At 35.4% G+C, this 26197-nt stretch overlaps 4 protein-coding genes and 1 non-coding gene across 5 annotated transcripts; 2 read left to right on the top strand and 3 right to left on the bottom strand.

The window, feature by feature from the left end:
• Positions 1-3082: 3082 nt before the first annotated feature.
• LOC120284115 lies at positions 3083-8427 on the bottom strand. The gene is made up of 5 exons (XM_039290918.1): positions 7938-8427; positions 5983-7835; positions 4064-4276; positions 3767-3906; positions 3083-3629 (listed from the first exon to the last, which is right to left on the bottom strand). Exons 1-5 carry the CDS (start codon positions 8425-8427, stop codon positions 3083-3085), a joined length of 3243 nt encoding a protein of 1080 aa, XP_039146852.1.
• On the top strand, positions 3663-3768 carry LOC120250828. The gene has a single exon (XR_005533162.1). It is a non-coding gene; the product is annotated as a small nucleolar RNA R71 (small nucleolar RNA).
• A 434-nt stretch (positions 8428-8861) lies between the features above and the next one.
• Positions 8862-9947, bottom strand: LOC120284114. Its single transcript, XM_039290917.1, has 2 exons — positions 9687-9947; positions 8862-9572 (listed from the first exon to the last, which is right to left on the bottom strand). The coding sequence occupies exons 1-2, from the start codon at positions 9945-9947 to the stop codon at positions 8862-8864; spliced, it is 972 nt and encodes a 323-aa protein (XP_039146851.1).
• Positions 9948-17501: 7554 nt separating this feature from the next.
• LOC120284113 (uncharacterized mitochondrial protein AtMg00810-like) lies at positions 17502-19337 on the bottom strand. Its single transcript, XM_039290916.1, has 4 exons — positions 19225-19337; positions 18375-18460; positions 17766-18034; positions 17502-17687 (listed from the first exon to the last, which is right to left on the bottom strand). Exons 1-4 carry the CDS (start codon positions 19335-19337, stop codon positions 17502-17504), a joined length of 654 nt encoding a protein of 217 aa, XP_039146850.1.
• Positions 19338-22868: 3531 nt separating this feature from the next.
• On the top strand, positions 22869-25453 carry LOC120283698 (kinase-interacting family protein-like). Its single transcript, XM_039290414.1, has 3 exons — positions 22869-23286; positions 23780-23941; positions 24492-25453. Exons 2-3 carry the CDS (start codon positions 23854-23856, stop codon positions 25421-25423), a joined length of 1020 nt encoding a protein of 339 aa, XP_039146348.1. The 5' UTR covers positions 22869-23286; positions 23780-23853; the 3' UTR covers positions 25424-25453.
• Positions 25454-26197: the final 744 nt, after the last annotated feature.

The raw sequence follows: 26197 nt of genomic DNA, 5'->3' as shown, positions 1-26197 counted from the left end.
TCCATCAGCACATCGCTTGTAAAGAAATGGTTCATCCCAAAAATAGTGTCTCAAGTCTGAAAAGAACTTTTTCTTCTGCTGGAATTTTAGATCTGGTGGCAGAATACCACAAACTAGGTAGTTCACAAAATCTGCATACCATGGAGCTTCAATTGTGGAAATTCTCAGCAGCTGTTCATCAAGAAATGCATCGTTAATAGCCAGCTCATTCTCTCCATCTTATCTACAACCTAATGCAATCTTGAGAGGTGGTCGGCTACTACATTTTCTGCACCTTTCTTATCACGAATCTCAATATCAAATTCCTGAAGGAGGAGAATCCATCTAATTTGTCTTGGCTTTGCATCCCTCTTGCTTAAAAGATATTTGATCTCAGCATGATCTGTGTATACTATCACTTTGGAGCCAACGAGGTAGGATCTGAATTTGTTGAAAGCAAACACAACTGCAAGGAGTTCTTTTTTATATTGTGGCATAGTTAACTTGGGCTTCATCTAACGCCTTGCTTGCATAATAGATTGCATTCAACCTCTTTTCCTTTCGCTGCCCAAGCACAACCCCTACCGCGTAGTCACTCACGTCACACATGATTTCAAAGGGCAACTCCCAATCATGCGGTTGAATTATTGGTGCAGTGATCAATGCCTTTTTCAACCTGCAGAATGCATCCAAACAGTCATGATCAAAATTAAAAGGAACATCATTAGCTAACAAATTAGTTAAAGGTTTTACAATTTTTGAGAAATCCTTTATAAAGTGCCGGTAGAATCCTGCATGTCCTAGGAAACTACAGACTGCTTTAACTATGGTCGGTGGCTGCATTCTCTCTATGACTTTCACATTTGCTTTGTCTACTTCAATGCCACGACACATGTCCCAGCACAATGTCGTCCTGTACCATGAAATGGCACTTCTCCCAGTTAAGGATGAGGTTCATTTCTTGACACCTGTATAGAACCTTAGACAAGTTAGCTAAGCATTCATCAAAGGTTGTGCCATACACAGAAAAGTCATCCATAAAAATCTCCATGATGTTTTCAGTAAACTCTGAGAATATAGCTGTCATACAACGTTGAAAGGTGGCGTGAGCATTACAATGACCAAATGGCATCCTCTTATAGGCAAAAGTGCCATAAGGTCAAGTGAATGTGGTCTTTTGTTGGTCACTAGGATGGATAGGAATTTGGTAAAAACCAGAAAATCCATCTAAGTAACAAAAATAAGAGTGTTTAGCCAACCTTTCTAGCATTTGATCTATAAAAGGGTGTGGGTAATTGTCTTTCTTTGTTGCCTTATTTAATTTCCTATAGTCAATGCACATCCTCCAATCCGTGACCATTCTAGTTGGGATTAATTCATCACTTTCATTTTTCACAATGGTCATGCCTCTCTTTTTGGGAACTACTTGCACAGGGCTGACTCACTCACTATTAGAAATTCGGTAAATCACACCGGCATCAAGCAATTTGAGTACTTCTTTCCTAACAACTTCCTTCATATTGGGGTTTAATCTTCTTTGGTGCTCAATGGAAGGTTTGTAATTAGATTCAAGTAAAATCCTATGTATACAAACTGAAGGTTGTATTCCTTTCAAATCATCAATTGTGTACCCTATGACTTTTTGGTGCAATCTAAGCTCGTTGAGAAGTTTTTCAGATTCTGTCCTACTTAGATCAGCATTAATAATCACAGGGTATGTGGAATTGGGTCCAAGGAATTCATACCTGAGAGTGGGTGGGAGAGGTTTTAGTTCTACCTTTGGAGCTTTGCAGTTTTCTGGGTTGTGTACTGTGGAAACTGGTTCCAGAGTTTCAATTCTGGCCTGTTTTTGCTACAGAACTTTCTTGGACTGTTGTAGCTGTGCACAATTCCCATACTCACTGTCTTCATCATCTTCCAGCTCATCATGCACCAAACACAGCTGGAGGGGATCTTTGGAATTGTATTTTAGTAACTCATCTTTGATAGCTCGTTCAAGTAGATCAACCCTAAAACAAGAGCTTTCAACAAAAGAGCATTTAACAAAGTTAGCCAAATCAAATTCCACTTTTTCTTCAACAACAATTAAAGAAAGTTTGCTATTTTTTACATCAATAAGTGCTCCTGCAGTTGCCAAGAAAGGCCTTGCAAGAATGATTGGAATTTGAGTGTCTTCTTCCATTTCTAATACCACAAAATCAGCATGTACAAACAACTTACCGACCTTGATTGGGATGTCTTCAAGAATACCTATTGGATGTTTGACAGATCGATCTGCAAGTTGCAAGGAAATTGTTGTCGGCTTCAACTCTCTCATGTCTAGTTTCTTGCACACCGACAAAGGCATCAAGCTTACACTTGCACCTAGATCACATAGAGCCTTCTCAAATCTTGCTACCCCAATTTCACATGGAATCGAGAAGCTGCCTGGATCCTTCAGTTTTGGATGCAATTTGTTTTGGATTAAGGCATTGCACTCCTCTGTTAATGCCACTATTTCATACTCCTCCAATCTCCTTTTGTTGGATAGAATATCTTTCAAGAATTTTGCATATGATGGCATTTGTTGCAAAGCTTCTGTGAAAGGGACATTGATGTATAACTTCTTGAGAACTTCTAGAAACTTTCCAAATTGTTTGTCCAGCTTGGCCTTGGCTAACCTTTGTGGAAATGGAATAGGTGGAATGTAAGATTTTGGAGGTATATACCTTGGTGTTTCATCAACCTTTTCTGCATCTCTACTGTTGTGTTCAGCCGTTTGCTGTGGTGTATCATTTTTCTCAGCTGGATTCACCCCAATATTTTCATTCTCTACTTGTTTTGACTTTGGATCTTCCAATTGCTTTCCACTCCTTAGAGTTATGGCTTTATAATGTTCACTTGGATTAATTTCTGGTTTTCCTGGAAACATTCCTGGGGGTCTGGATGAAGAACTTGCTTGTTGAGCAATTTATTTTTCCAGGATTTTGTTGTGGGTTGCCAAGGAATCAACCTTGGAAGTAAGCTGCCGAATTGCTTCATTCATAACTTGACCTTGTTGCTTGAACTCTTCATTCTGCTTAGCTTGTGTTGCAACAAAACTCTTTAGCAAGGCCTCTAAATTTTATTTCTGTACTGGTTGTGGATTGGAAATCCTCTGTTGAAATCCTGGTGGCTGTCTAGGTATATTAGAGCTGAGGTTTTGCTCGAAATGTGGTTGGTTGCTCTTGTAGGAAAGGTTAGGATGATTTTGCCAACCAGGGTTGTAGGTGTTTGAGAATGGATCATTGACAGTTCTCTGACTGAAGTTGTGAAGATAGTTCATTTGCTCCATTGATGGTTTTGAAGAAGGGGGTGCGATCAAATGACAGTTTGTAGCTAGGTGTCCTGTGGACCCACAGATTTCACATGTGATATTGGCGGCACTTGGAACATTTGCATTCAGTTTGTCAAATTTTTGAGTTAGAGCATCCACCTTGGCTGAAATTAGGTTTAAGGTCTCTACTTTATGTCTTCCTGCAGGTTTTGGAGTGGTGTTTCTTTCACTTGTCCATTGGTAGTGGTTGAGAGCCATGTCTTCAATTAAATTATAAGCGTCATCCACCATTTTGTTCATCAAAGCTCCTCCTGATGCAGCATCAACTGAAATGCGAGAGTTGTAGTTTAATCCACTGTAGAAGGTTTACACAACCAACCATTTCTCTAAGCCATAGTATGGGCACAGTCTCATAAGATCCTTGAATCTGTCCCAAGCCTTATACAGTGATTCACCACCCTTTTGATAAAAACCAGTGATTTGGTTCCGCACCTGAGCTGTTTTTCTTGGCGGAAAATACTTAGAAAGAAAAACTTGGAGCAATTGATCCCATGTTTTGATAGAGCCTTTAGGCAGTGAATGTAACCAAGCTCGAGCCTTATCCCGCAATTAGAAAGGAAATCTGAGTCTAACTGCATTTTGTGGGACTCCATTGAGTTTAACAGTGTTGCAGTACTCAAGGAAAACAGAGAGATGGAGGTGTGGATCTTCTACTGGTGAACCTCCAAACTGATTTTGCTGAATTAATAACATGAGTGCTAGCTGGAGCTAAAAATTGTTTGCTTCAACAGGTGGCATTGCAATACTGGAATGCAATCCTTGAGCACTTGGGGCTTCAAACTCCCTCAAAGTTTTACTATTATCCTTCATGTGTGATGCTTGTGAGGACTCTTTAAGCTTAGCTTTCCTTTGATATTGAAGTCGGAAATCCCTCTCAAATTCTTGATCTGGTTCTAATAGACTTCCAAGACTTTGATTTCTTTTCATAGAACGAGAATTGACCTGCAAAGAAAACAAGTTAAGAGAGTTGGACTAAATGGGAAAAACAGAGAATAAAATGGCCTAGTCTAACCAGGTTGCAAATAAATTAATATCACACTATGGTCGCTGGCAACGGCGCCAAGAACTTGTTGCACAACCGCAAGCGCACGGTTTTGCCAAGTAGTAAATAAGTATCGATCTCATGAGGACCAAGTATGATTACCAACCTATTGCAACAAGGGTTATCTAGACAATTAAAAAGGTGGGAATTGGGAACAACAAGAAGCAGGGAATAAAACACAATCAAGGCTACAGAAACACAGGGTTATGGATTACACTTCAGGTTAAAATAGACTTAGGTTTGGGAACCCACCATAAGGTGTAACATGAATAATGTGTTGGATCTAGACCAGATTTGGGTAGATCTCTTGAAGGGCATTAATCCTAAGCTACTTGTCACTCTCTTTCAAGAGGTAACAAAACCTGAATAAGCACGGTGATTAAGCAAAAGACCCTCAAGAATTACCTCTCAGTAAGTTCAGGGTGATTAATGAGGTTCCAAGACCCAGGTTATCCATTCAGTTAACCTAGATCTCTAAGGTAGGCAAGTAATGCATTCGCAATTACAAGCTGTGTACTCAGATCAGAAATCAACTCAAGAAATCTACCTTGAAGCATAAAAGATCCATACAAAATGTATCAACACATCAAACAAATACCACCTTGGGTTGATCCCAAACCTAAGAAGAGTTCTACACACAGATTGTCTCAGTTACAAAGTGAAAATAGGAATAACAAGAGTATGCCAGACACAGCACAACAGGGCTTAGAAGACTCCCTATAATGGCTATAAGGATCTGATCTTCAGTCTCCCAGCCCTTCTCTTCTTCTTCAGCTTCTTTTCAGCCTTCAGAACTTCCTTTCCTTCTTTTTCCAGCCGCCAGCTCCTTAGTCCCTACTTTCTTCTTACCCTAAAGCCCCTTTTCTGGTCTTTTTATAGCCAAAGATGAAAGCTAGGCCCCAGTCACTTTACAAACCACAAGTACTTCTCACAGACCACAAATAGGTTGTGTTTCTTCCCAGTCTCCAGGGTTTCTCAACCAATTCTTGCTTTCTGAAATCAAAACAACTAGAAAGAGTAGTTTGTACAAAAAGAGAGGGGAAATCACTATGAAAACTAGGAAAAATGCATGATATTTAGCTAAATGCATGAGATAACAATGAAATTTGTAAGTGCAACACTTGGGGGTATGCCACAGAAGCAAAGCTAAGCTGGATATGGAGCTTTTCACAAAAGTCCTTAAACGAGTCACAGTCAAACTGCTTTCCTCGATTTATGATTAATATTTTGGGAAGTCCAAATCAACAGATGATGTCTTTCCAAACCATACTTTCTATTTTTTGCTAGTTATTATTGCCAATGGTTTTGCTTCTACCCATTTGGTGAAATAATCAGTTGCCACCATTAAGAATTTTCTTCCTCCAGTTGCTTGGTGGAAAGGTGCCAAGAGATCTAATCCCCATTTAGCAAATGGGGTTGGTTCAATATCACATTTGAACATTGAGGTAGGAGCTTTTTGGATAGGTGTGAACCTTTGGCATTTATCACACTTCTTTACCTTCTTTGAAGCATCATCTCTCAAGGTAGGCCAATAAAATCTTGCACACAAGTCTTTGGCTGCTAATGCTCTCGCTCCCATATGTTATCCACATATCCTTTCATGGACTTCAGCTAACGCATATTCTGCATCTTGTTTATGGAGGCATCTTAAAAGTGGCATGGCAAACACCTTCTTGTAGAGCACATCATTTATCAGCATGAAACGAGCTGCTCTCATCTTTAATTTTTTGGCTTCCAGTGTGTTTGAAGGTAGCTCCCCATCTTTTAAGAATTTCTTAAAGGGTATTCTCCAATCATTCCCATCTTTAATGTTTGCTATGTTCTTCTCTTTGATACTTGGCCTTTGAAGTTCTTCGAGATGTACAATCCTTCCCTTTGTTTCCATTGATGAGGCCAATTTGGACAAAGCGTCTGCATGACTATTTGAATTCCTATTAACTTGTAATAATTGGAATTCTTCAAACTCCTGAGACAAGGTTTTAACCTTGTGAAGGTATTGGCGTATAATTGGTTCTTTTGCTTCATACTCTCCATGAAACTGTTGAACCACTAATTGTGAATCACTATGTGCCATCAATCTTTTCACCTGTAGTTGCATGGCTAATCTCATTCCTACTATAAGTGCTTCATATTCTGCAATATTGTTTGAGCTTAAAAAGGCAAAGCGCAATGAATAATCTAGTATATCTCCTTCAGGAGAGATCAGAACTACCCCAGCTCTGCTCCCCGATGAACTTGATGCTCCATCCACAAACATCTTCCATATGTGTTCATCTACTTTATTTAGCTCCTCTTCTCCAATGCATTCTACTATGAAATCAGCTAAAGCTTGACCTTTGATTGCTTGTCTAGGTTCAAAGCAAATATCATACTCTCCTAGTTCAATCGCCCACTTTGTAAGTCTTCCAGAATATTCTGGTCTTTGTAATATCTGATGTAAAGGTTGATCTATTAAGACAACTATAGGATGAGCTTGAAAGTAGGGTCTTAATTTTCTGGAAGCCAGCACAAGTGCTAATGCTACCCTTTCAGCAAAAGGGTATCGAGACTCTGCACCTTGAAGTACTTTATTGACATAGTACACTGTTTTATCCACTTTTTCTTCCTTCCTCAATAAGACTGTACTTAAAGCCATCTTGCTAACTCCCAAATATACAAATAATTGCTCTTTAGGCTCAAGTCTAGTCAAAAGAGGTATCTGCTTCAAGTATTCTTTTAGCTCTTCAAAAGCCTTATCACATTCTGAAGTCCATTCAAAATTCTTCCCACCTCTTAAAGTCTTAAAGAAGGGAAGGCTCCTTTCAGCTGACTTGGAAAGGAACTTATTTAGGGCTGCAATTCTTCCAGTTAAGCGTTGCACCTCTTTCATAGATGATGGAGATCTCATCTCTAGTATGGCTTGCATCTCCTCTGGGTTAGCTTCTATCCCTCTTTTAGTTATCGTGTAACTAAGAAATTTTTCAGATTGAACCCTAAACGTACATTTGTTGGGGTTAAGTCTCATGTCGTATTTCCTTAATACATCAAAGACTTGGTTGAGTTTTTTTGTATGAGACTCACCTACCTTGCTTTTGACGATCATATCATCGATGTAAGCTTCCATAGTGTCAGCTAAAAGGTGTTTGAATACCTTGTTCACCATTCTTTGATAGGTTGCTCCTGCATTTTTTAGTCCAAAAGGCATTACTTTGTAACAATACGTCCCTTTCTCAGTAATTAAACCAGTCTTTTCTTTATCTGAGGGATTCATCTTTATCTGATGATATCCTGAGAAAGCATCCATGAAGCTTAGCAACTCATAGCCTAAGGTCTCATCCACTAACTTGTCGATTCTTGGTAAAGGATATGAATCTTTTGGGCAAGCTTTGTTAAGATTAGTGAAGTCTATGCATACTCTCCATTTCCCATTTGATTTCTTCACCATTATAACATTGGCAAGCCATTCTGGGTATTGGACCTCTTCAATGAAATCAGCTCGAATTAATTTATATATTTCTTCTTCTAGAGCATGTTGTTTTTCAGGTGCCATAGTCCTTCTTTTCTGCTTTATTGGCTTTATACTTGGGTCCACATTCAAGTGATGAAAAATCACCTCCAAACTAATGCCTGGCATATCATCTGGATCATGATCTTTTAACCTCACAGGTTCTACTTTTTCCACAGCCTTTGGCTTATCAACTGAGTCTTCTAAGATTGCCAAGGTTTCATCCCTTAACAATTGTTTCCCTTTGATGGAAGATACATAACAGCTACAAGCTTTCTTTTGATCTCCTCTTACTTGCCCTATTACTCCTAAGGTTGGAAACTTCATTAACAAATAACTAGAAGAGAGCACAGCTCTCATGTCATTGAGCAAAGGCCTTCCTAGGATTGCACTGTAAGCTGGTGACACGGATTTGATTACCATAAAATTAGCCATTCTTGTAATGTGACGTGGTTCCTCACCTAGCGTGATCGGTAACTGGATTGATCCCATGATAGGAACTGATTCTCCTGAGAAGCTAAATAGTGGGAATGACACCTTCTTCAATCTATCATACGATAGATTCATCTTCTAAAGCAGTTCTAATAGATAAGGTTTACAGAGCTCCCATTATCAATGAGAATTCTCTCTACTGGGAACTTCATAATAGTTGAGGAAATAACCATTGCATCATCATGGGGCATGACTACATCTCCTTGATCTTCGGCAGTAAAAGTAATAGGTTCTTCATTCTCTTGAGTTTTCATGATGTTGTTAACTTCATAAGCTTGCCTTGCATATGCCTTCCTTGATGAAGAAGTCTCACCTGCTAAGGTTTCACCCCCAAGAATAGCATGTATTGCTGGGTAAATTGGCTTGTTGTCTAAAATGGGGGGTTTTTCAGTCATCTTGGAATCTTTTTTATCATTCATCCCTTTGTTATCTTCATATCTTTCCTTTTTTGACTAAGACGGTTTCTCGTTTCTCCATGCTTCTGAGTAGATAAATCTGTTAAGCTTTCCTTAGCGTACTAGCGATTCAATCTCATTCATCAGTTCCCTGCATCTATCAGTTGAATATCCATGGGTTTTGTGAAACCTACAGTATGGGTCTGTAAACTTGCCCATTGTCTTGTTTGCCTTAGGAGGAAAGGTAAGGAGCCCAGATCCTTCTATGCTTGCCAGGATGGTAGAACATGGTTGGCTCAATGGTGTGAAGTTCTCAAATTTGAGTTTTGGAATTTGTCCGTGTTCATTTCCTCTTCCAGTCCTTCTCCCTTCAAAATTTGTTTCATCTCTATCTTTTCTTTTCTTATCTCTGTTTCCAGTATTGATGTGCCTCATGACATCCTCTGAAAGGATAAACTTATTAGCCCGATTGAATAGATCTCCAAGAGTAAGGGGTTGATCTAGGGAAAGAGATTTTTGAAAATCTCTTGATCTTGTTCCTTGAAGCATTCCTGATACTGCTACTGTGGCTTGAAGATCTTGTACTTCTAAGGTAGCGGCACGGAATCTTTCAACATAGTCCTTCAGGCTCTCTTTCTCATCTTGTTTAATAGTCAAAAGGTATGAAGCGTCCTTCTTTCTTCTAGCATTAATGAGGAACGCATCTATAAATTCCTTCCTCAACTGATTGAAGTTTGAAATTGATCCTTCTTTCAGATTATTAAACCATATACGTGCATGCTCAGTTAAGGTAAGCGGAAATGCTATGCACATAATTGCGTCCTCCTATCCATGAAGTAGCATCAACGTCTCATAGTTTTGCATATGGTCGTAAGGGTCACCCTTTCCAGAATAAGTTGTTAGTTGTGACATCTTGAATTTTTTGGGTAGAGGTTTTACCATGATTTCCTTGATGAAAAGAACCTTGCTTCTTTGTGGTGTTTCCTCAATAGGAACCAGTTTCTTCTGTTCCAGAACATGTTCAATCATCTTTTTTAGATTAGCTGCCTCATTTATGCTAAAGGTAGATTCCTCCGCATCTTTCTCAAATGCTCTTGATTCTCCTTTGTAGGTGCTTTCTACCACCTCTTGGATTTTTTCTGGAGGTTCAACCCTCTCTTGATTATGAGGATGTGGATCACCTTGCTCTTGTTGTTCCATAGATTGCTTTCCCCTAAGATGTAGGTTGGAGGGGAGCGTTTCTTGAGGTAGGGCTTGCTGGACAAAGAGCATTAAATTATCTAACTTTTTGTTGTTTTCATCGAACTTCTTTTTAAGCGCTTCATATTCGCTTAAAGGAATCGTTGGCATTGTATCTCTTGAGGGCTCAGGTGGAACCTCTAATTGTTCTTGAAGGTTTTCACTTTGAGGAATCATTTCATCTTGAGTAGTAGCAATCTGATAGCGTGACGTCTAGCACTTCTTTGGTGCCATTAGCGTAGATTGAAGAGACTACACGAAAGTAACCTTCTGTGATGGCCTTTTGATCAGGTTCCCACAGACGGCACCAATTGTTGTTGCCCGAATACAACAATAAATTTGTTGAGGACCTTGAACTTGTAGAACTTCGAACTTGGAGATCGAACAAAAGGAGTTGGAGTCTCTTCCTTCTTTGAATGCTTAGGCCTGTAACAGTGTGGGAAGTATTCCCCACAAACGCTCCGATGGCTAAATTAGTAGAGAATAAACTTTGTTCTTTCTTGGATGTTTTTCCTGAAAAGTCTTCCCTTGTTTAAATGAAGGAGGCTATTTATAGATATATGGTTAACCATTCTATAAAACTTCACGTATTCGAGATCGTGGGTGCAGAGGGAGATCGTGGGTGTGATGTGAGATAATGGGGTATTACGTGGTATGAAGTTAAATTAGACCACATCAAAGCTAAACCATGAAAATACAAAAAAAAAATAATTAAAACAAACAATAATTATTATTAAGTGGATATTTTAATTTGCAAATTAAGAAAACATTAAATTATATATATATAAGGGTATATAATTATAAATAAATGCTTATCAGGGCGGGGCATAGCAAACTAAAACCAAAACCAAAACCGCCTTACCCGCACCTCTCACAAAAAATCCCCACCATGTCCTGTCTCGTGCCCCGCTCTCCAATAGAAAAAACCGCCCTGGATAGGATTAGAAACCACTTATCAGCTCGGGTTTTATCATCTCTAAATTCATCACTAACATTAAATCATAGTTCAACCCTCCAAGAGGTTTGAGTCTTCAAAATGATTCTATGGTAATAAGAGACATCAAAGATGAAGGTAAACTGACTTTATATAAATATATATATATATATATATGTGTGTGTGTGTGCCGCAAGAAAATCGACATTTCAAGAAGGGATGATGCATACTTATTCGAAAAATGGTGTTGGAATTCAAAGAGAAACAATAAGATTGACTTCAATAGTTATTTCACCCTTATCACTGGGTATGTACATAAAAATGCACAAATAACTTTGAGGATCTAGCGAAGATAATGTTTAACTTCACCTTGCACGCAATTATAATATCAAATGACTTAACCCAATATCTTGTCGCACGAAATGACGATAGCCATGCACAACCTATGTCCGCATTCTCAAGATCATTCCTTTCTTTCAAAAGGATTCATGACATGTCAAGCCCTAGTAAGGTTATTCGCTTTGCATTGAATTAAACCACATGCTCCAATGCTTGTGTGGGCCACAAAGCACAACCAGGGTTAAATAGCTTTCATAACAACATAAAACTGAAAGGCTTCTTTTCATTTTGTACATCAAAATGGTTACAAACAAGTCTTATAAATATCTTTTAATTTTGGATTTATTTAAGTAACCTTCCATTTTTATACACAAATTTTAATTTGAAGTGTATTTTAGTTCATCACAATTTTTTATTTTGAAAATATTCTGACATCAATTTCCATATCACAACAGTAGTAGAACATAGAGTTGTCTAAAATCAGGGTTTTTGTTATTCATGTACACTTTTAAATCATTGATAATCCAAATCTTTTAATTCATTGCCTAATTTATATTATACTTCAACAAGACATTTTAGAAAATATTAAAGTTTATTATTTTTTTATCAACAAAACTTCTTTATTGAAATTTATCAATATGAACCGATTAAATTGCTCCATATATATAGATATTGATTCAAGTCATGATCATTTTTATATCAATATATCCTACTCAATTGTCATTAGTTTATATTATAGAAACGTTTGAACTATAAGATACTGATTAATTAACTCTTCAAACGATATATAGGTTGTTAAGTCCTTCAAAAGATCAATTGAAATATAATTATGAATTTTCGTAAGAAATACATAAAATTGGTAGTTCATATATAATTGATTTTATTCAAAATTCTATCCATTATACAATAGGACTTCACTTGTTTTGCAAGATCCTAGTATTATTAATACTTGAATTGATTTGTTAACTTAATTAATTTTGAGTTTTAAATTTTTTTAAAAAAATCCATAAAATTAGAAAGGCTCTCTCATATGCATTTTTAAATTTGTATACTATAAAAACAAAATCCATCATTTACTCTAGCTCTCTTGAATTTTGCTTCTTATAAACTTTGTGACTGTGAGGAAGAAAAGAAAGAACAACTATGATACTTAAAAATGATATTTTATAGCCACTGAAGATATTTTTAAAACATTTTAGAATGACAAGAGAAATTATATATTGTTTAATTGTCTTTATTCAATGTTTTATGAATTATTCCCTCCTTTCTAAATAACTGGAATCCAAGGTTTTAACATTAAGATTAAAAAAAACTATTTAATAGCTTAGATTATATGAGCATTTGACTAAAATATATTTTTTTTAGTAAAAATACTATCAATTATTATTCATTAATTCTGTCCCACGTACCATCAATCTCTCACCTTATAAATGACGAAGCTGGTTGGTGATTAGAAAACAATTATTTTATAAAAATAAAGAAAAGTTAGAGTAACAAACTAAAATATTATCTTAACTTTTTAAAATATCACTTACATAGTCACCATGGCAATGGTTTAGTGGTTAAAGCACTTAACTCTTATGCGGGAGATTGAGGGGTCAACTTTTTCTCCAAATGCTTGATTGAGGGATAATAATAATAAAAAAAATATATACGTGTATTTGGGGTGATTTATCCACATTGCCCCAAAAAAAATCACTTATTCAGGAAACAAAAGAGGATAATATGCAGGATCTAAATCCTTCAATGAAGTCATATCAAAAGATACAAGAATGAACAAATATACAAGAAAAAAAAAAAAGCTAAGGATTCTATAAAAAAAAATTTGCAATACCAAGGAAGGGTTTAATCCAAGAATATAGAGTGCATCTGCCAACAAACAACCAATTCAAAAGGCACATATGAATTTTGCATGGTTATCATGGGTTCCTTTTAATGCATTGATGTCACCTTACTTTCAAAGAGCTTTGGATGCCATTACTGGGATAAGATATAGACATAGAGGTCCATCTTATAATGATAGCTATAAAAGGAATGTCAATTACATGTTGATAGCTATAAAAGTACTCGAGCTAGTTTTAGATGCACAATAATGTGTGATAGTTCTAGTGATCAAATACAAAGAAATCTGATCAATTTTTAGGTATATTGGCCCATTGGTATATTCTTTATTTGATCAATTTTTGAAGATTGTAAAATGTTGTACATTTGGTGATTGATAATGCTAGTGATTATATGACTGCAACTATGTACTTTTCACTATTTTTGTTTGAATATTGTGTTTATTTTGCTAATAAATTTGGATAGAAAGTTTATTTTAACTATGCTTCTCTATAATATAATTTGCCATTATTGCAAAAAAGATATTAAATAAAAAATATAATCATATTTACTAGTCTCCTAGTGTCGTACATTGCCTAAACTTGATTTTGAAATATATTCAGAAGATGGATCATATGGTTGACTTTGACTCACAAGCTTCTAAGGTAACCATTTTTATGTATAACGATATTTATCTATGAAGTTGATTTAAAAAAAAACATGTTTGAAGAAATTATGCTTCTAGGAGCGACTTGTTTTGCTACTATTTTGAACAATTTAAAAAGTATTTATTACCACAAACATAATTTGCAAGCTTCGATGATAGATAAACATTATACTCTTTATAAGTTGTCCAAATCTACCATGGTTAGAGAGGTGTTATTGCTTTAGATAACAAATTTTGAAAAGATTGCTTTTTTAAGGTGAAAATAGTATCTCCAATTGTTAAGCTACTTCTTGTTGTTGATGCTAATGGAAAGTCCTCTCTAGGCTATGTTTTTGAGAGGATGTTTAGGATCTATAAAGAAATTATATCTATTTTTAATGATACATAAAGATTATATGCTGAGCTGGACGCCGGAAAGTCTATGTTAGTAATTAAAAAAAAAAGGTTTTCCTAGTAGGCAAATCCACATCAACTAAGGTTGGCCACATCATTAGTAGAATATTAAGTTTGACTTCCCACGCATGTGAAGAAGATGGAGGTTGGCTTTTTAAAATCAAGAGAGATGGGGCTCAGATGGAGGTTGGCTTCTTCATTTCAGTGAGGAGATAGATCACCAATTTTCCAGTGAAGAAGTAGGCCGTGGTCACCGGCCGGCGAGCATGCCCTAGCTATCTCTCTCCCTTTTTTTTTTATATTTTTTGCTGAGGATGACACCCTAGCTTTCATGATTTGTTTGTTGGATTTCACTGGGATTATTTTTGAAACATCATGTATGGGTTTATTGTAAAATGATGTTTGTATCATCAATGGATGTATACATTTTATGTCTCATCCTTTTTTTCCTTACTGGTTTTTCAGCTATTTTCTCATATGTGGGTGCATTTGAATGAACACTTTAATTTTTATTTGAGACACATACATTTTTAAGTGAATTATTTAAGTTGAACTCATAATATTGAGTAAAGATAAATATGCAAATAATATATTCTCATGAAAATCTACAATGATAGACAATATACTTTTGTAGAAACATAACATTCTACTTAAATAAAGCATTCAATGTGCCAGAAAAGAGAGCATTCAATTTAACAGTTCTGCATAATATACAAAAGAGAAAAATGAGGGTGAACTTCAATAAGTTGATAGTCTCATCTCCGCATTGTTATTCAACATGATTTTGCAAAATCAATGAAAGCATCCTAATGAAATTTGAAATGGAAGTCTGTATATAAAACATGAAAATCTGTCCATTTACAAAATGCATCTTTACAACAAAATAATCCCAGTGAATTCGAACAAACAACTCATGACTGTTAGGGCATCATCCTCAGGCAAAAATACAGAAAATAAGGACAGACAGATAGCTAGGGCATGTTTACCGGTCGGTGACCACGGCCTCCTTCACTGGAAAATTGGTGATTTATCTCCTCCTCACTGAAATGAAGAATCCAACCTCCATCTAAGCCCCTTCTCTCTTGATCAGAAGAAGTCAACCTCCATCTTCTTCGCACATGAGGGAAGTCCAACTTAATATTCTACTGATGACGTAGGCAACCTTAGCTCATGTGAATTTGCCTACTGGGGAAACCTTTGTTTTTTTAATTAATGACATAGACTTTCTGATGTCCAGCTAGCATAAGTTGGCCCGAATTTCCTGGATAACCATCATGTGAAACATAATAACAGATGGGTAACCATTTTGATTCAAATTAAAGTTTGAATCCCAAATTGAAAATTGCCCATAATTTAGTACTGCCTCAAAAAATTTATCCAATTGAATGCACAATGTTTTTTCTAGTTAAAATTTACAACATCTCTTTAGCAACCCAGTCCGAGTATCATTGATGCATCTTTAATCCTAAAAGTTAGGTAACCATCACTTATTTTGGGCTTGTCAAATAGTTACATCAATACATCTAGAGCTTCTCTTTCTTCAATTATAGATTTCATATTCATCAAGGGAACAAATAGAGTATTGCAAAACAGCTCCCAGTGTACTCGAGGTTTCTCTTCTTGAAATCACAATGGGTCGATACAGTTACAACCCAAGGATATTCCTAAATTGGCCAGCCATGTTTGACTTATCGGAAAAAACCTCCAGAGAAAGTCCGCATACTATAAACAATTCCATTATATAATAACCATTATAACTTATGTTAAACAATATTAGATTTTCACTAAACATGAATAATAAAATGAAAAGTGCATGATAAATGATCAGTGTTTGTAGTACATAGTTAACTAAAATAATAAATAGCAGCTTATAATAGGAACACATGTTATACTGTTACTAATAAAAAACTTAATTAAACAAAATACAATTCAAAAATGAGAACTCAAATTGGTGGCAGGGATTACAATTGTATACCCTCACGTTCTAACAATAAATTTAGACAAAACCAATATAAATATCAAAATACTACCATTTCCTCTAAAAAGCAATTTTTTAAACTACTTAAAAAATGGGTACTATACTAAAATCTAACTAAATAATTATAGAAAATAAATAAATGTTTTAACAAAATCAATAAATTTGATAGAATTTGAACATATCCCACTTTGTATATATAATATATGTCAAAATGATGAACAAATCTTAATTTTACTTCACTTTCCAAGTATATATTTCCTCAATAAATACAACATTATACAATAATGCAAACAATTTGATCACGATAACCAGCAACTCTATTAATGCATTGACTACCACAACAGATTTGGCAAAAAGTACTAAAACACAATGAAACCTAATTTCAAAAATGTGAAAATAGGGGTACATTCTAATGACCAAAACAATCAATTCATGGCATATAATACATCCCACTCAAATCATTTGTGAACATGTAACATCTTTTTCCAAGAATATATATATATATATATATAAATAGTGCTTGATCATTCTAACCCACATGGATTTCATACCTCTTGGGCTTGGGAGGTGCTATACCTTACAAAAGACTGGTCCTTCCTTCTTCTCCCAGAAGAAAAATTGAAAATGAACAAGATTTTTGTAAACAATGAATTTTCTTTTCAACGTAAGAAGAGAGTTCAACTCTTATTATATTTATAGACTTTGTTACAATAAAAGATAATACAAGGAAAGGAAAGAAAATAGAAAATTCAAATCAATTATACAAAGAATGGAAAAATAAAATTGGAATCAATCAATTCCTATTTTGGGTTGTCACTTGCCATTAATTTTGTTCGTCACTTGTCGTGAGTGAAGGAGATAATTGCTCTTGTTTCAACTTACTATTTTGATATGATTTGAGTCTCCATACAATCCCTTGAATTATTCTCATAATTAGAAATGACATCTATGAATTGATCAGCTTCCTTATAATCTTCCTTAATATCCTCCCTCAAGCTATGCCGAGGTTAGAGGCATAGTTTGCTACCGAAATAATATAGAGTGGCCTTGCATAACGGTTTTGTGGAAATATCCACAAATTGAGAAGTAGAGGAGACATGACGAGTAATCAAGAGACCCATTAAAACTCTTTCATGAACAAAATGGTAATCTAATTCAATGTGTATACTACAAGCATGAAAGACGGGATTGATAGTCATGTGCAATGCACTCAAGTTATCACAAAAACAGGATGGGTGGACGGGATTGCGGAACTCGAAGGTCACATAAAAGAAACGTGAGCCAAGTTAATTCTGCTGATGTGTTGGCCATAGCACGATATTCTGCCTTAATACTTGAGCGTGAGATTGTTGATTGTTTCTTAGCACACCAAGAAATAATGTTTTATCCCAAAAATGTGCAATAGCCAGTGGTGGACCTTCTTGTAGTAGGACAACCTGCCCAATCTGCATCAGAAAAGGCAAAAAGATCAAATGTAGTATCTCCAGTTAGATGCAAACATAAAGTAATAGACCCTTTAACATATCTTAAAATACGCCGAACCATTTTCATACTAGCAATAGTTGGTGACTGCATAAATTGAGAAATATAATTAACACTAAAAGATAGATCAGGTCGTGTAAGTGTTAAATATTGTAAAGCACCAACATGGCTACGATAAAAAGTAGGATCAGAGAGTGGAGTATCATCATGAAGACCCTTGGTTTTAGATTCCATTGGTGTAGTCATGGGTTTGCAATCTAGCATTTGAGCTTTGTCAAGAATAGTTTGAGCATATTGAGTTTTAGAAAGATGCAAAGTGTTGGTAGATCGTTGAACTTCTATGCCAAGAAAATGATGCACTGGTCCAAGATCTTTCATAGAAAATTCAGAATGCAAAAGTGTAATAATGTCAGAAAGTAACTTTGAATCAGAACCTGTTAAAAGCATATCATCAACATAAAGAAGTAAGACCAATGTGCCATGTGATGAGTGCAGAATAAACAAAGATGGATCAACCAAACTACAAAAGAACCCATGCATAATAAAAAAAGGAACTAAAATGATCAAACCATGCTCGAGGGGCCTGTTTAAGGCCATAAAGAGCTTTTTGAAGTTTACAAACATGAGAGGGAAACAAAGGATCATGCATACTTGGTGGTTACTCCATGTAAATATCTTCATTTATGTAACCATGGAGAAAAGCATTTTTAACATCAAGTTGCCTAATATCCCATTGTTGAATTAAAGCAAAACTAAGAACTAATCAGATAGTACCTAGTTTTATAACGGGAGAAAAAGTTTCAATATAATCGATACCGTCAACTTGATGATAGCCTTTTGCAACCAGCCGAGCTTTCAACCTATCAAGAGTGCCATTAGCTTTTAATTTGGTTTTAAACACCCATTTTGATCCTACAATATTCATATGAGATTTTCTAGGAACTAAGGTCCATGTTTGATTTTGATGCAAAGCATCAAGTTCATTGAGCATGGCCTTCCTCTACCCATCATGTTGAAATGCTGTTTTGACAAATCATGGCTCGCTTGGTATATCACCACATTCAAGAGTTAATGCATATCGTGGATTAGGCTTGTAAATGCCGTGTTTTGCTCTTGTAACCATAGGATGAGATGTTGGCTAAACCTGTTCATAAGGATAAGAAGTGTTAGAGTTTTCACTCATCAAATTTTGACTCACTGAATCATTGTTCACTATGGTAGGAGAGGTCACAAGAGTCATGTCATGATCTTGGGATAAGACATCGAGGGCACCAGGTTTCAGAGTGTGATCACTATCATGATTTAAAAGGTGACTCAAGTGACACATTTGAGTCTGTGTGTTCTAGTACAATTAATGGCTTAGTTGAAACATTGGATGGTAGTGAAATAGATGTTAGATCCATAGTGGTTGATGGAACAATTTGAGATGTTGAAGTAGGAAGTGAGGGATTGAGAAAATCTGTTATACAAGTATTAGAAGGTGAAAACGACTCCTTTGCTTTATAAGGAAGCATATTCTCATCAAACAAGACATGTCTAGAGACAAACATCTTGCTAGTTTTTGGATCGAAACATTATGACGGTTGTCGTAAGTTTGTTGCTGGTTTGGTTGTGTGGTCCATACATTGCATATGCTGGTGAATTAGAGGCTTCAAACCATGTGTTTTGTTGTTCAGAACCATGTAGGAGTAACACAACTTCAGAATAAGACGGCATGGGAGGTTTGAGTATTGCCATTGTAAAAGACTCATATTTTGGACCTAGATTAGCAAGTAAGGAATAAACTTTTGCCTTGTCAGGTACTGGATTTCCGATAGCTGCAAGATTGTCACAAATACTTTTAAGCTTCCTTAAGTATTCTGCCAAAGGCTGATTTAGATCTTTTCTGAGATATGTAAGTTGTTGTCGAAGAGTAAATTCTCGTTCTTGGGAATCTTGAGCATATGTTTCTTTCAAGGCATGCCAAACTGATTGTGATGATTCTAGGCTAATGACGAGACCTAAAGCATCTTCGGTGAGATTCCCGATAATCCACCCACATAGGAGACAATCTTCTTTTTGCTATTTGAGGTATTCTTCTGAGATCCTTTTTTGCTTCATTGGTTGAAGTTTCATCTGTTGTGGTATTGTTGTACATGGCTTGTTTATCTCTTTCACTTGTGAGGAGCCCAACCATATTTTGACTTTCTGCAAGAGCGAGTAGTTGTTCACGCCACAAGGGATAGTTTTCTAGCAGTAAGTTTGAGTGTAACAAAGTTGGCAACATTCAAGGAAATTGTGGAAGCCATTGTTTTACGGAATAGAACTCTCTTATCTCACAAGTGGCTCTGGTATCATGAAGAAAAATTGAAAATGAACAAGATTTTTGTAAACAATGAATTCTCTTTTCAACGTGAGAAGAGAGTTCAACTTTTATTATATTTATAGACTTTGTTACAATAAAAGATAATATAAGGAAAGGAAGGAAATAGAAAATTCAAATCAATCATACAAAGAATAGAAAAATAAAATTGGAATCAATCAATTCCTATCTTGGATTGTCACTTGCCATTATTTTTGTCTGCCACTTGTCGTGAGTGAAGGAGATAATTGCTCTTGTTTCAACTTACTATTTTGACATGATTTGAGTCTCCATACAATCCCTTGAATTATTCTCATAATTATGAATGCCATCCATGAATTGATCAGCTTCCTTATAATCTTTCTTAATACTCCCTTAAGCCTTTTTTCTCTTTCTTTATTAGTGGAGAAAGAGTAACTCTATCGATACAGCAAACTCCACTAACAACCAGTTATTATCAGGGATGTAGCTAGCCATTCATGGAGTGAATAGATTGACTTTTCACTGTGGAAACTCTTTCACAATGCACTAAATGCTCCAGCATATATATAGTTATTCTTTTAGACAATTCCTTTGAAGAAATGGATAAGAGGACCTTAGCAAGATTTTCAAATAACTTTATCGATCGGGCATATAGCTAGTGGTTGAGAAGTTTCAAGGGTATGATGGTAGCATCCATAATTTTGCATTTCAGATCTATTCTATAAGGGCTAGTTGGGTATTTCACATGAAAATTAACCTCATTAAAGCTCTATTAGAGTGAAAAGCCATATTTAATAAAAGACTAGATCGTTTGAAGATATGAAAATGCAGGAAGATGGATTTGAGCCTTCATAAGAATACAAGAAGTTGCACTTATTTTGCTTGAAAGAAAAATAACTAAGTAGTTATTTTAATCCTACTACTACTTTGAATTTTTTAGTAGATTCCCTACGGTTGAGTTTAGTGTTTTACTATGGGAAAGTTGTGATGAAATTTAATTCATGAGAAAATAAATGATGGTATTTTATTTATCAATAACTTAATCAATTTTTAATATTAAAATAATAAAGAATGTTTTCAAATGTATAAAATACTTTTGATATTAAAATAATAAATAATAATATTAAAATAATAATGATTTTTTAAAAATGTATAAAATGCTTTTAATATTAAATAATAAAAATAATAATAATGATATGTTTTAAATAATGACAAAATAATTTAAAAAAATATCAAATATTTTTATAAGATTAAATATTAATATGTTTAAGAAAAAGCTATCGGGAAAAGTAATTTTGAAAAAGTTTGAGGGTCTTTTGGTAAAAATAAGTAGGCTAACTTTCTCATGGGAATCCAACTTTCTCACTATTTTGTGAAGAAATTACTTTCTTTTATTTTGATGAAATTTATCTCCCACGATAAAATTTTCAAAAAAATACTTTACCAAATATGTAGACAAATTATCCTATGTTAATTTTTAGGAAAAGTATCAAACTTCCCATGTACCAAACAATACTTAAAGAACCAAAATTACTCGCACACTCATCTAAACAATATCAATTTTTGTGTGCATAATTTTTATTATAGAAATAAAATTTTAATTAAGAAATAAACACATCTAAGGGACACTTAGTTGTATTTAATGTTTTAAAAATAATTAAAAATCACATTTAGTTCTTTTAAATGTAAACTCAAACCGATAAGGAACTAGACTAAACTAGACTCCTTTGTAGATGCAATTTTAAAATGTTTAATTTTATTTATTCAATTTTCATTGAAATTTCATTTTATATGATATGAATTTAAATTTTCTGTCAAATTGTCAATACCTAACCCGACCCATACCTAACCCAATCCACAATGATGTTGATGTTGATGTTGTTTGGTTTTGTTCCTTCTCATTAATCATTGTTGGAGCCTTGGAGGGTTTTTATCCCACTTTTATGGATGTATTTTTAATATAATTTTTTTGGTACATAATATCTCTTCCTTCACAAATTTTTTTCTTTCTTGATTTTAGTTATAATTATAATTATATATCCAGAGCTTAGAAAATTTAAGTAACATGATTTATTCATCTTACTCCCTTACAGTTGACAATAATTGGTGTTTTAAAAACATAATATTATAATTTTTTTTAAAACAATATCCGCTCTACAATAGAAAGATGGTAATTTTTTTTTTTCAAAAGTAAAGCATTCAATTTTCTCTCGCAATCATGAGTCCAATGATTTGTCCATTTCTTCAGCAAAAATTTTTATTTCAGTAAAAATCTTTTATATTCTTTGTAGTACTTTTAAAATATTTGAATACATTAATTACATTTTAAAATTTTTTAAAATTATTTTAATTTCGATTGAGAAATTGAACAACGACTTAAAAAAATAAAAAATAAAAAATAATCACACAAAAGATATGAGATTTAATAAGTTTGGCAGAATATGCCATGTCTTCGGGAGCAGAGCGACTGTTGATTATTTTATTAGAAAATTAATTATAGTTGCATATTATATGAATATATATATATATCTTATTTGGTATAATTTTTTAAAATATCCATGTATCATACCGCGATTGCCTGTTTATGGTATATATGGGCCATATACAATAATTTCAAATATAGTTAAATAAAATGTCATTAAATATTTAAATATCATTTATTAGAAATTATAAAAGTACGGGAGTAAAAAGAGCTGGAAGGAATACTTATCTATAAAATATTTTTTAATTAAAAATTGAAAAGTTAATTATGTTTTGTCTATAAAAAATTGAAAAGTTAATTATGTTTTGTCTTTCAAGAAATCTTTAACAATTTCCCGGAATGAAATCACATTTGACCGTAGACCAATAAATAAACAAATATCCATAACAATAAATCAATGAATAAAAAACACCATTACAAAATAAGACTTCCAGTTCTATAAAATAAAATTCGGACACCATACCTATATCATCAGATGTACTGTCCCTTCAAACGGACTAATAAAAACCCACCACCCAGAATCTCCATGACAAAGCAAAGGTAGTAAAACAGATATTATGACCCATCAAGTAATAAAGAAACCACAGAAAAAGGCAAGGGCCTTAAATGATCCAACCCGTACCCACTTAAGGACACAACTTATATATTATCATTTATTACCAAGTCCCTGTCCATCCACACACGACAACAACTATCCACGTGTCTACTTCCCATTCGTTACTACTTCAATTCACTCCCCATTCTTCTCTTTATTTCATCCCCCCTCCCTCTTTACTCCACCGTTTTCACTCTTCTTCTTTCGCAGTGGTCTTACTCCAGCTCGCCTCCGCCGCCTCTGCCGCCGGCGATCTCACCGGCGAGCTGAGTCACTTCATTGCTTGGTAAGTGTTATTTCTCCTTTGTATACATTCTAGCTTTCTAGTTTTTGTTAATACTCAACGTAGTTGAGTATTAGAACCTTCATGTCATGATTTTTGCTGCTGGTTGTGTATGGTTGTTTTTTTTAAAAAAAAAAATTAAAATGTGAATGATTAATAAGTTCTTATCCATTAAATGGGGTTTATATTTTTTATTATTTACTGTCTGGTTTCTCCTGCCAAGTTGTCTCCAAGCTTGTGAAATTTCCTTCAGTCTCATTCACTCTCTCCACTAACCAAACGTTTTCAATAAGTTCTCGTTCCTGCTGCAGTTTTACTGTTTCACCGCTGTGTCACGTTACTCGTTGGGATCCGGAACTTATGCTAATGTCAATAAACCCCCTTAGAAATCCTAAAATTGCTCCTAGAAGCTAGTGAATTTAATGTGATAGATTTAAAGTTTTACAAGGGGTAAAAAGCAAAAGTAATGTATTTGTTTTGTTTGGTTTGATGGCAGAATACTGGGAACTTAATTGAGTGAAGGAATCTCTTACAGTGTTGAAGAGAGTGTAGATCGACAGAGAGCCAGGAATGGCGACGACGCCCATCGCGGCAGTGACATGTCCCCAGCTGTGTCGGACCTCCACATGCCCTTCTTGGCTTCAAGCGGCGCTTGCAGGTCCGTGCCTCTCTGCAATCCTTTATTGGCTTCTCTATGTCTCTCATACGTCACTCACCTGGCTGCAAAACTTTGGAAATAGAGAAAAATAATAATAATAATAATAAGAAGAAGAAGAAGAGGAGAAAAAGTAAAGCCTGATAGATTTGATGTTTATCTTCTTAGTTTTTACTTCTGTTTCTTTTCTTCCATCTTATCTTTATTTTTCTGATTTTATTCCAGAATATATGTATATGTTGTGGATTTTAGTAGCAAATAACAACAAAAAAAGCACGATATGTTTTCTCGGCCCGTGATCACTTTTTCTTGCCTAAAAAATTTCAAATTTCAAATTTCAAATTCGAATATAACTTTTATGTTTTAGAAGATTGTCTTTTTCTTGCTTCTTTTTACGTTCGCTATCATTATACCAAAAAAGGTTGGAAATTATTATTTCCCGTGATGTTACTTACCATCATTGGATCCCAAGGAAAATTAAAAAAACTAATTAATTAATTTATTTTATCAATTAATCGGTGGTGGGGGTATTTTCGTAATTTTTAATGTGCAGATATCGAGCAACGGGTCAACGAGGTGGCGTTGTCTCAGCCGGGAAAGGACGAGTCCGACTCGTTTGCGGATCGGGCTGAGTTCTACTACGAGAAACGGCCGCAACTCGTGAGTCTCCTCCACGACCTCCACCACCGATACCTTCAACTCGCTGATCGCTACTCCCAATCTCTCCTCCGCCGCACGCACTCCCCATCGCCGTCCATCTCACCGCCGGACTCCCCCACCTCCTCTGCAGCCGAAAGCGCCCTCTCCTTCCAACCAAACAACCTCAATCCAAACCAAAACCCGAACCCTAACCTCAATCCCATTGAAGCCGACCTCGATTTCTTAATCGCGGAACTGGTGATCACGGGGGTGGAGAGAGAGATCTTAGTGAATGAGATAAACGAGTCGGATCGTTACCGGATGGAGGCGGATCGGAGGATGGAGCTGCAGAGGAGTTTGGTGGAGGTGCTGGAGTCGGAGAGGGAGGTGCTGGCGGGAGAGAACGCGAGGGTGGGGTTCAGGGCGGCGGCAGCGGAGGCGGAGGCGAGAGGGTTGGCGGCGGAGGTGGGGTGGATGAGAAGGCGAGCAGGGGAGCTGGCGCGGGCGGTGGTGAAGCTAAGAGAGGATCATCGGGTGTGCTTGCTGAGTAGGAGGATCGAGGGGTTGCAAGCTCAGATCTACGCGCTGGAGAGGAGGAATGGGGAGTGCTATGAAGCGATGAAGAAGAGGGAGGTGGAGAAGGGGGAGGAGAAGGAGGAGATGGAGAGGTTAAAGGAGGAGAATAGGAGGTTGAAGGAGGAGGCGAAGGGGAGGAGGAGAAGGGTGAAGGGAGCTGGGTGGGAGAAGGTGTGGAGATGGTGGGCCCAGGCGAGAAAGGTAGAGTGGGGCCCGATTTGTGATGCTGACGTGGAGAAGGGGTTGGGTTTGGGGTGTTATTGTTGGTGACTTTTGTAGGGTGTCTTTTGTAACTTTTTTATTATTATATATGGTGGGTTGTGTTTTGGTGGATGATGATGTGGATTATATATTATTATTATTATTACATGGTAATGTTTATGTGGTTTGGCTGTTAGTAGTGAAATTTGGTGTTTTGAGTTAGGGCTGATTAGGGATTAAGAAGTTTCTGGGTGAATTTTGTGATTTGTTTTTTTGAGTTTTATATTTGCATTCAGAAGCGTGTTTTTTTGTAAGGAGTATTAAGAGCACAGAAGTAAATATTAATAGTTTTATGTGAGTTTTAATTAAACCTTCCTTCGGAAACTAATTTTCTAAAGTGGGTCAGGGTCCGTTTGATACGCAAGATTTTGAGGGATAACACAGGACAACTTCTATTGTAATGCGTTTGATTTACAAATGAGACGGGAGTACAGCACAAATTACCCAATCAAGATAAAGACAACTTCTAATTTTTTTCTGCACGCTAAAAACCACTGTGACAAAAATTTCTAGTAATATCAGGGACAATTTATGACAAAATTGTCCCTATTTAAAATTAAAAATTATATACTCATTAAGAAGTGATAACATGATTTATTTTGTTTTATTTATTTATTTATCTTTTTAAAATTTAGTTGTTTATTTATTAATTTATTTATCTATTTAAAATTTTATTTATTTATTTATTTATCTATTTAAATTTTAGTTGTTTATTTATTAATTTATTTATCTATTTAAAATTTTATTTATTTATTTATTTATCTATTTATTTATATTTTAGGA

This window comes from Dioscorea cayenensis, chromosome 19, assembly GCF_009730915.1.
Source record: "Dioscorea cayenensis subsp. rotundata cultivar TDr96_F1 chromosome 19, TDr96_F1_v2_PseudoChromosome.rev07_lg8_w22 25.fasta, whole genome shotgun sequence".
Lineage (NCBI taxonomy): Eukaryota > Viridiplantae > Streptophyta > Magnoliopsida > Dioscoreales > Dioscoreaceae > Dioscorea > Dioscorea cayenensis.
This window is presented reverse-complemented; position numbering and strand designations above follow the sequence as displayed.

What these genes read in the sequence shown, in the direction of transcription:
- LOC120284113 (XM_039290916.1), bottom strand. Translation starts at nt 19,337, where the DNA reads ATGGCAATACTCAAACCTCCCATGCCGTCTTATTCTGAAGTTGTGTTA. An exon ending in AATTCACCAGCATATGCAAT is followed by an intron (nt 18,461 to 19,224) that starts GTATGGACCACA and finishes CACTCTTGATAG; the next exon opens with GTTGAAAGCTCGGCTGGTTG. An exon ending in TTCTCCCGTTATAAAACTAG is followed by an intron (nt 18,035 to 18,374) that starts GTACTATCTGAT and finishes TGCTTTTAACAG; the next exon opens with GTTCTGATTCAAAGTTACTT.
- LOC120283698 (XM_039290414.1), top strand. Translation starts at nt 23,854, where the DNA reads ATGGCGACGACGCCCATCGCGGCAGTGACATGTCCCCAGCTGTGTCGG. An exon ending in GCTTCAAGCGGCGCTTGCAG is followed by an intron (nt 23,942 to 24,491) that starts GTCCGTGCCTCT and finishes TTTAATGTGCAG; the next exon opens with ATATCGAGCAACGGGTCAAC.
- LOC120284115 (XM_039290918.1), bottom strand. Translation starts at nt 8,427, where the DNA reads ATGAATCTATCGTATGATAGATTGAAGAAGGTGTCATTCCCACTATTT. An exon ending in TCACTTGAATGTGGACCCAA is followed by an intron (nt 7,836 to 7,937) that starts GTATAAAGCCAA and finishes ATTTCATTGAAG; the next exon opens with AGGTCCAATACCCAGAATGG. An exon ending in CGCCAAGAAAAACAGCTCAG is followed by an intron (nt 3,630 to 3,766) that starts GTGCGGAACCAA and finishes AACCTTCTACAG; the next exon opens with TGGATTAAACTACAACTCTC.
- LOC120284114 (XM_039290917.1), bottom strand. Translation starts at nt 9,947, where the DNA reads ATGGAACAACAAGAGCAAGGTGATCCACATCCTCATAATCAAGAGAGG. An exon ending in TTTTCATCAAGGAAATCATG is followed by an intron (nt 9,573 to 9,686) that starts GTAAAACCTCTA and finishes CTTCATGGATAG; the next exon opens with GAGGACGCAATTATGTGCAT.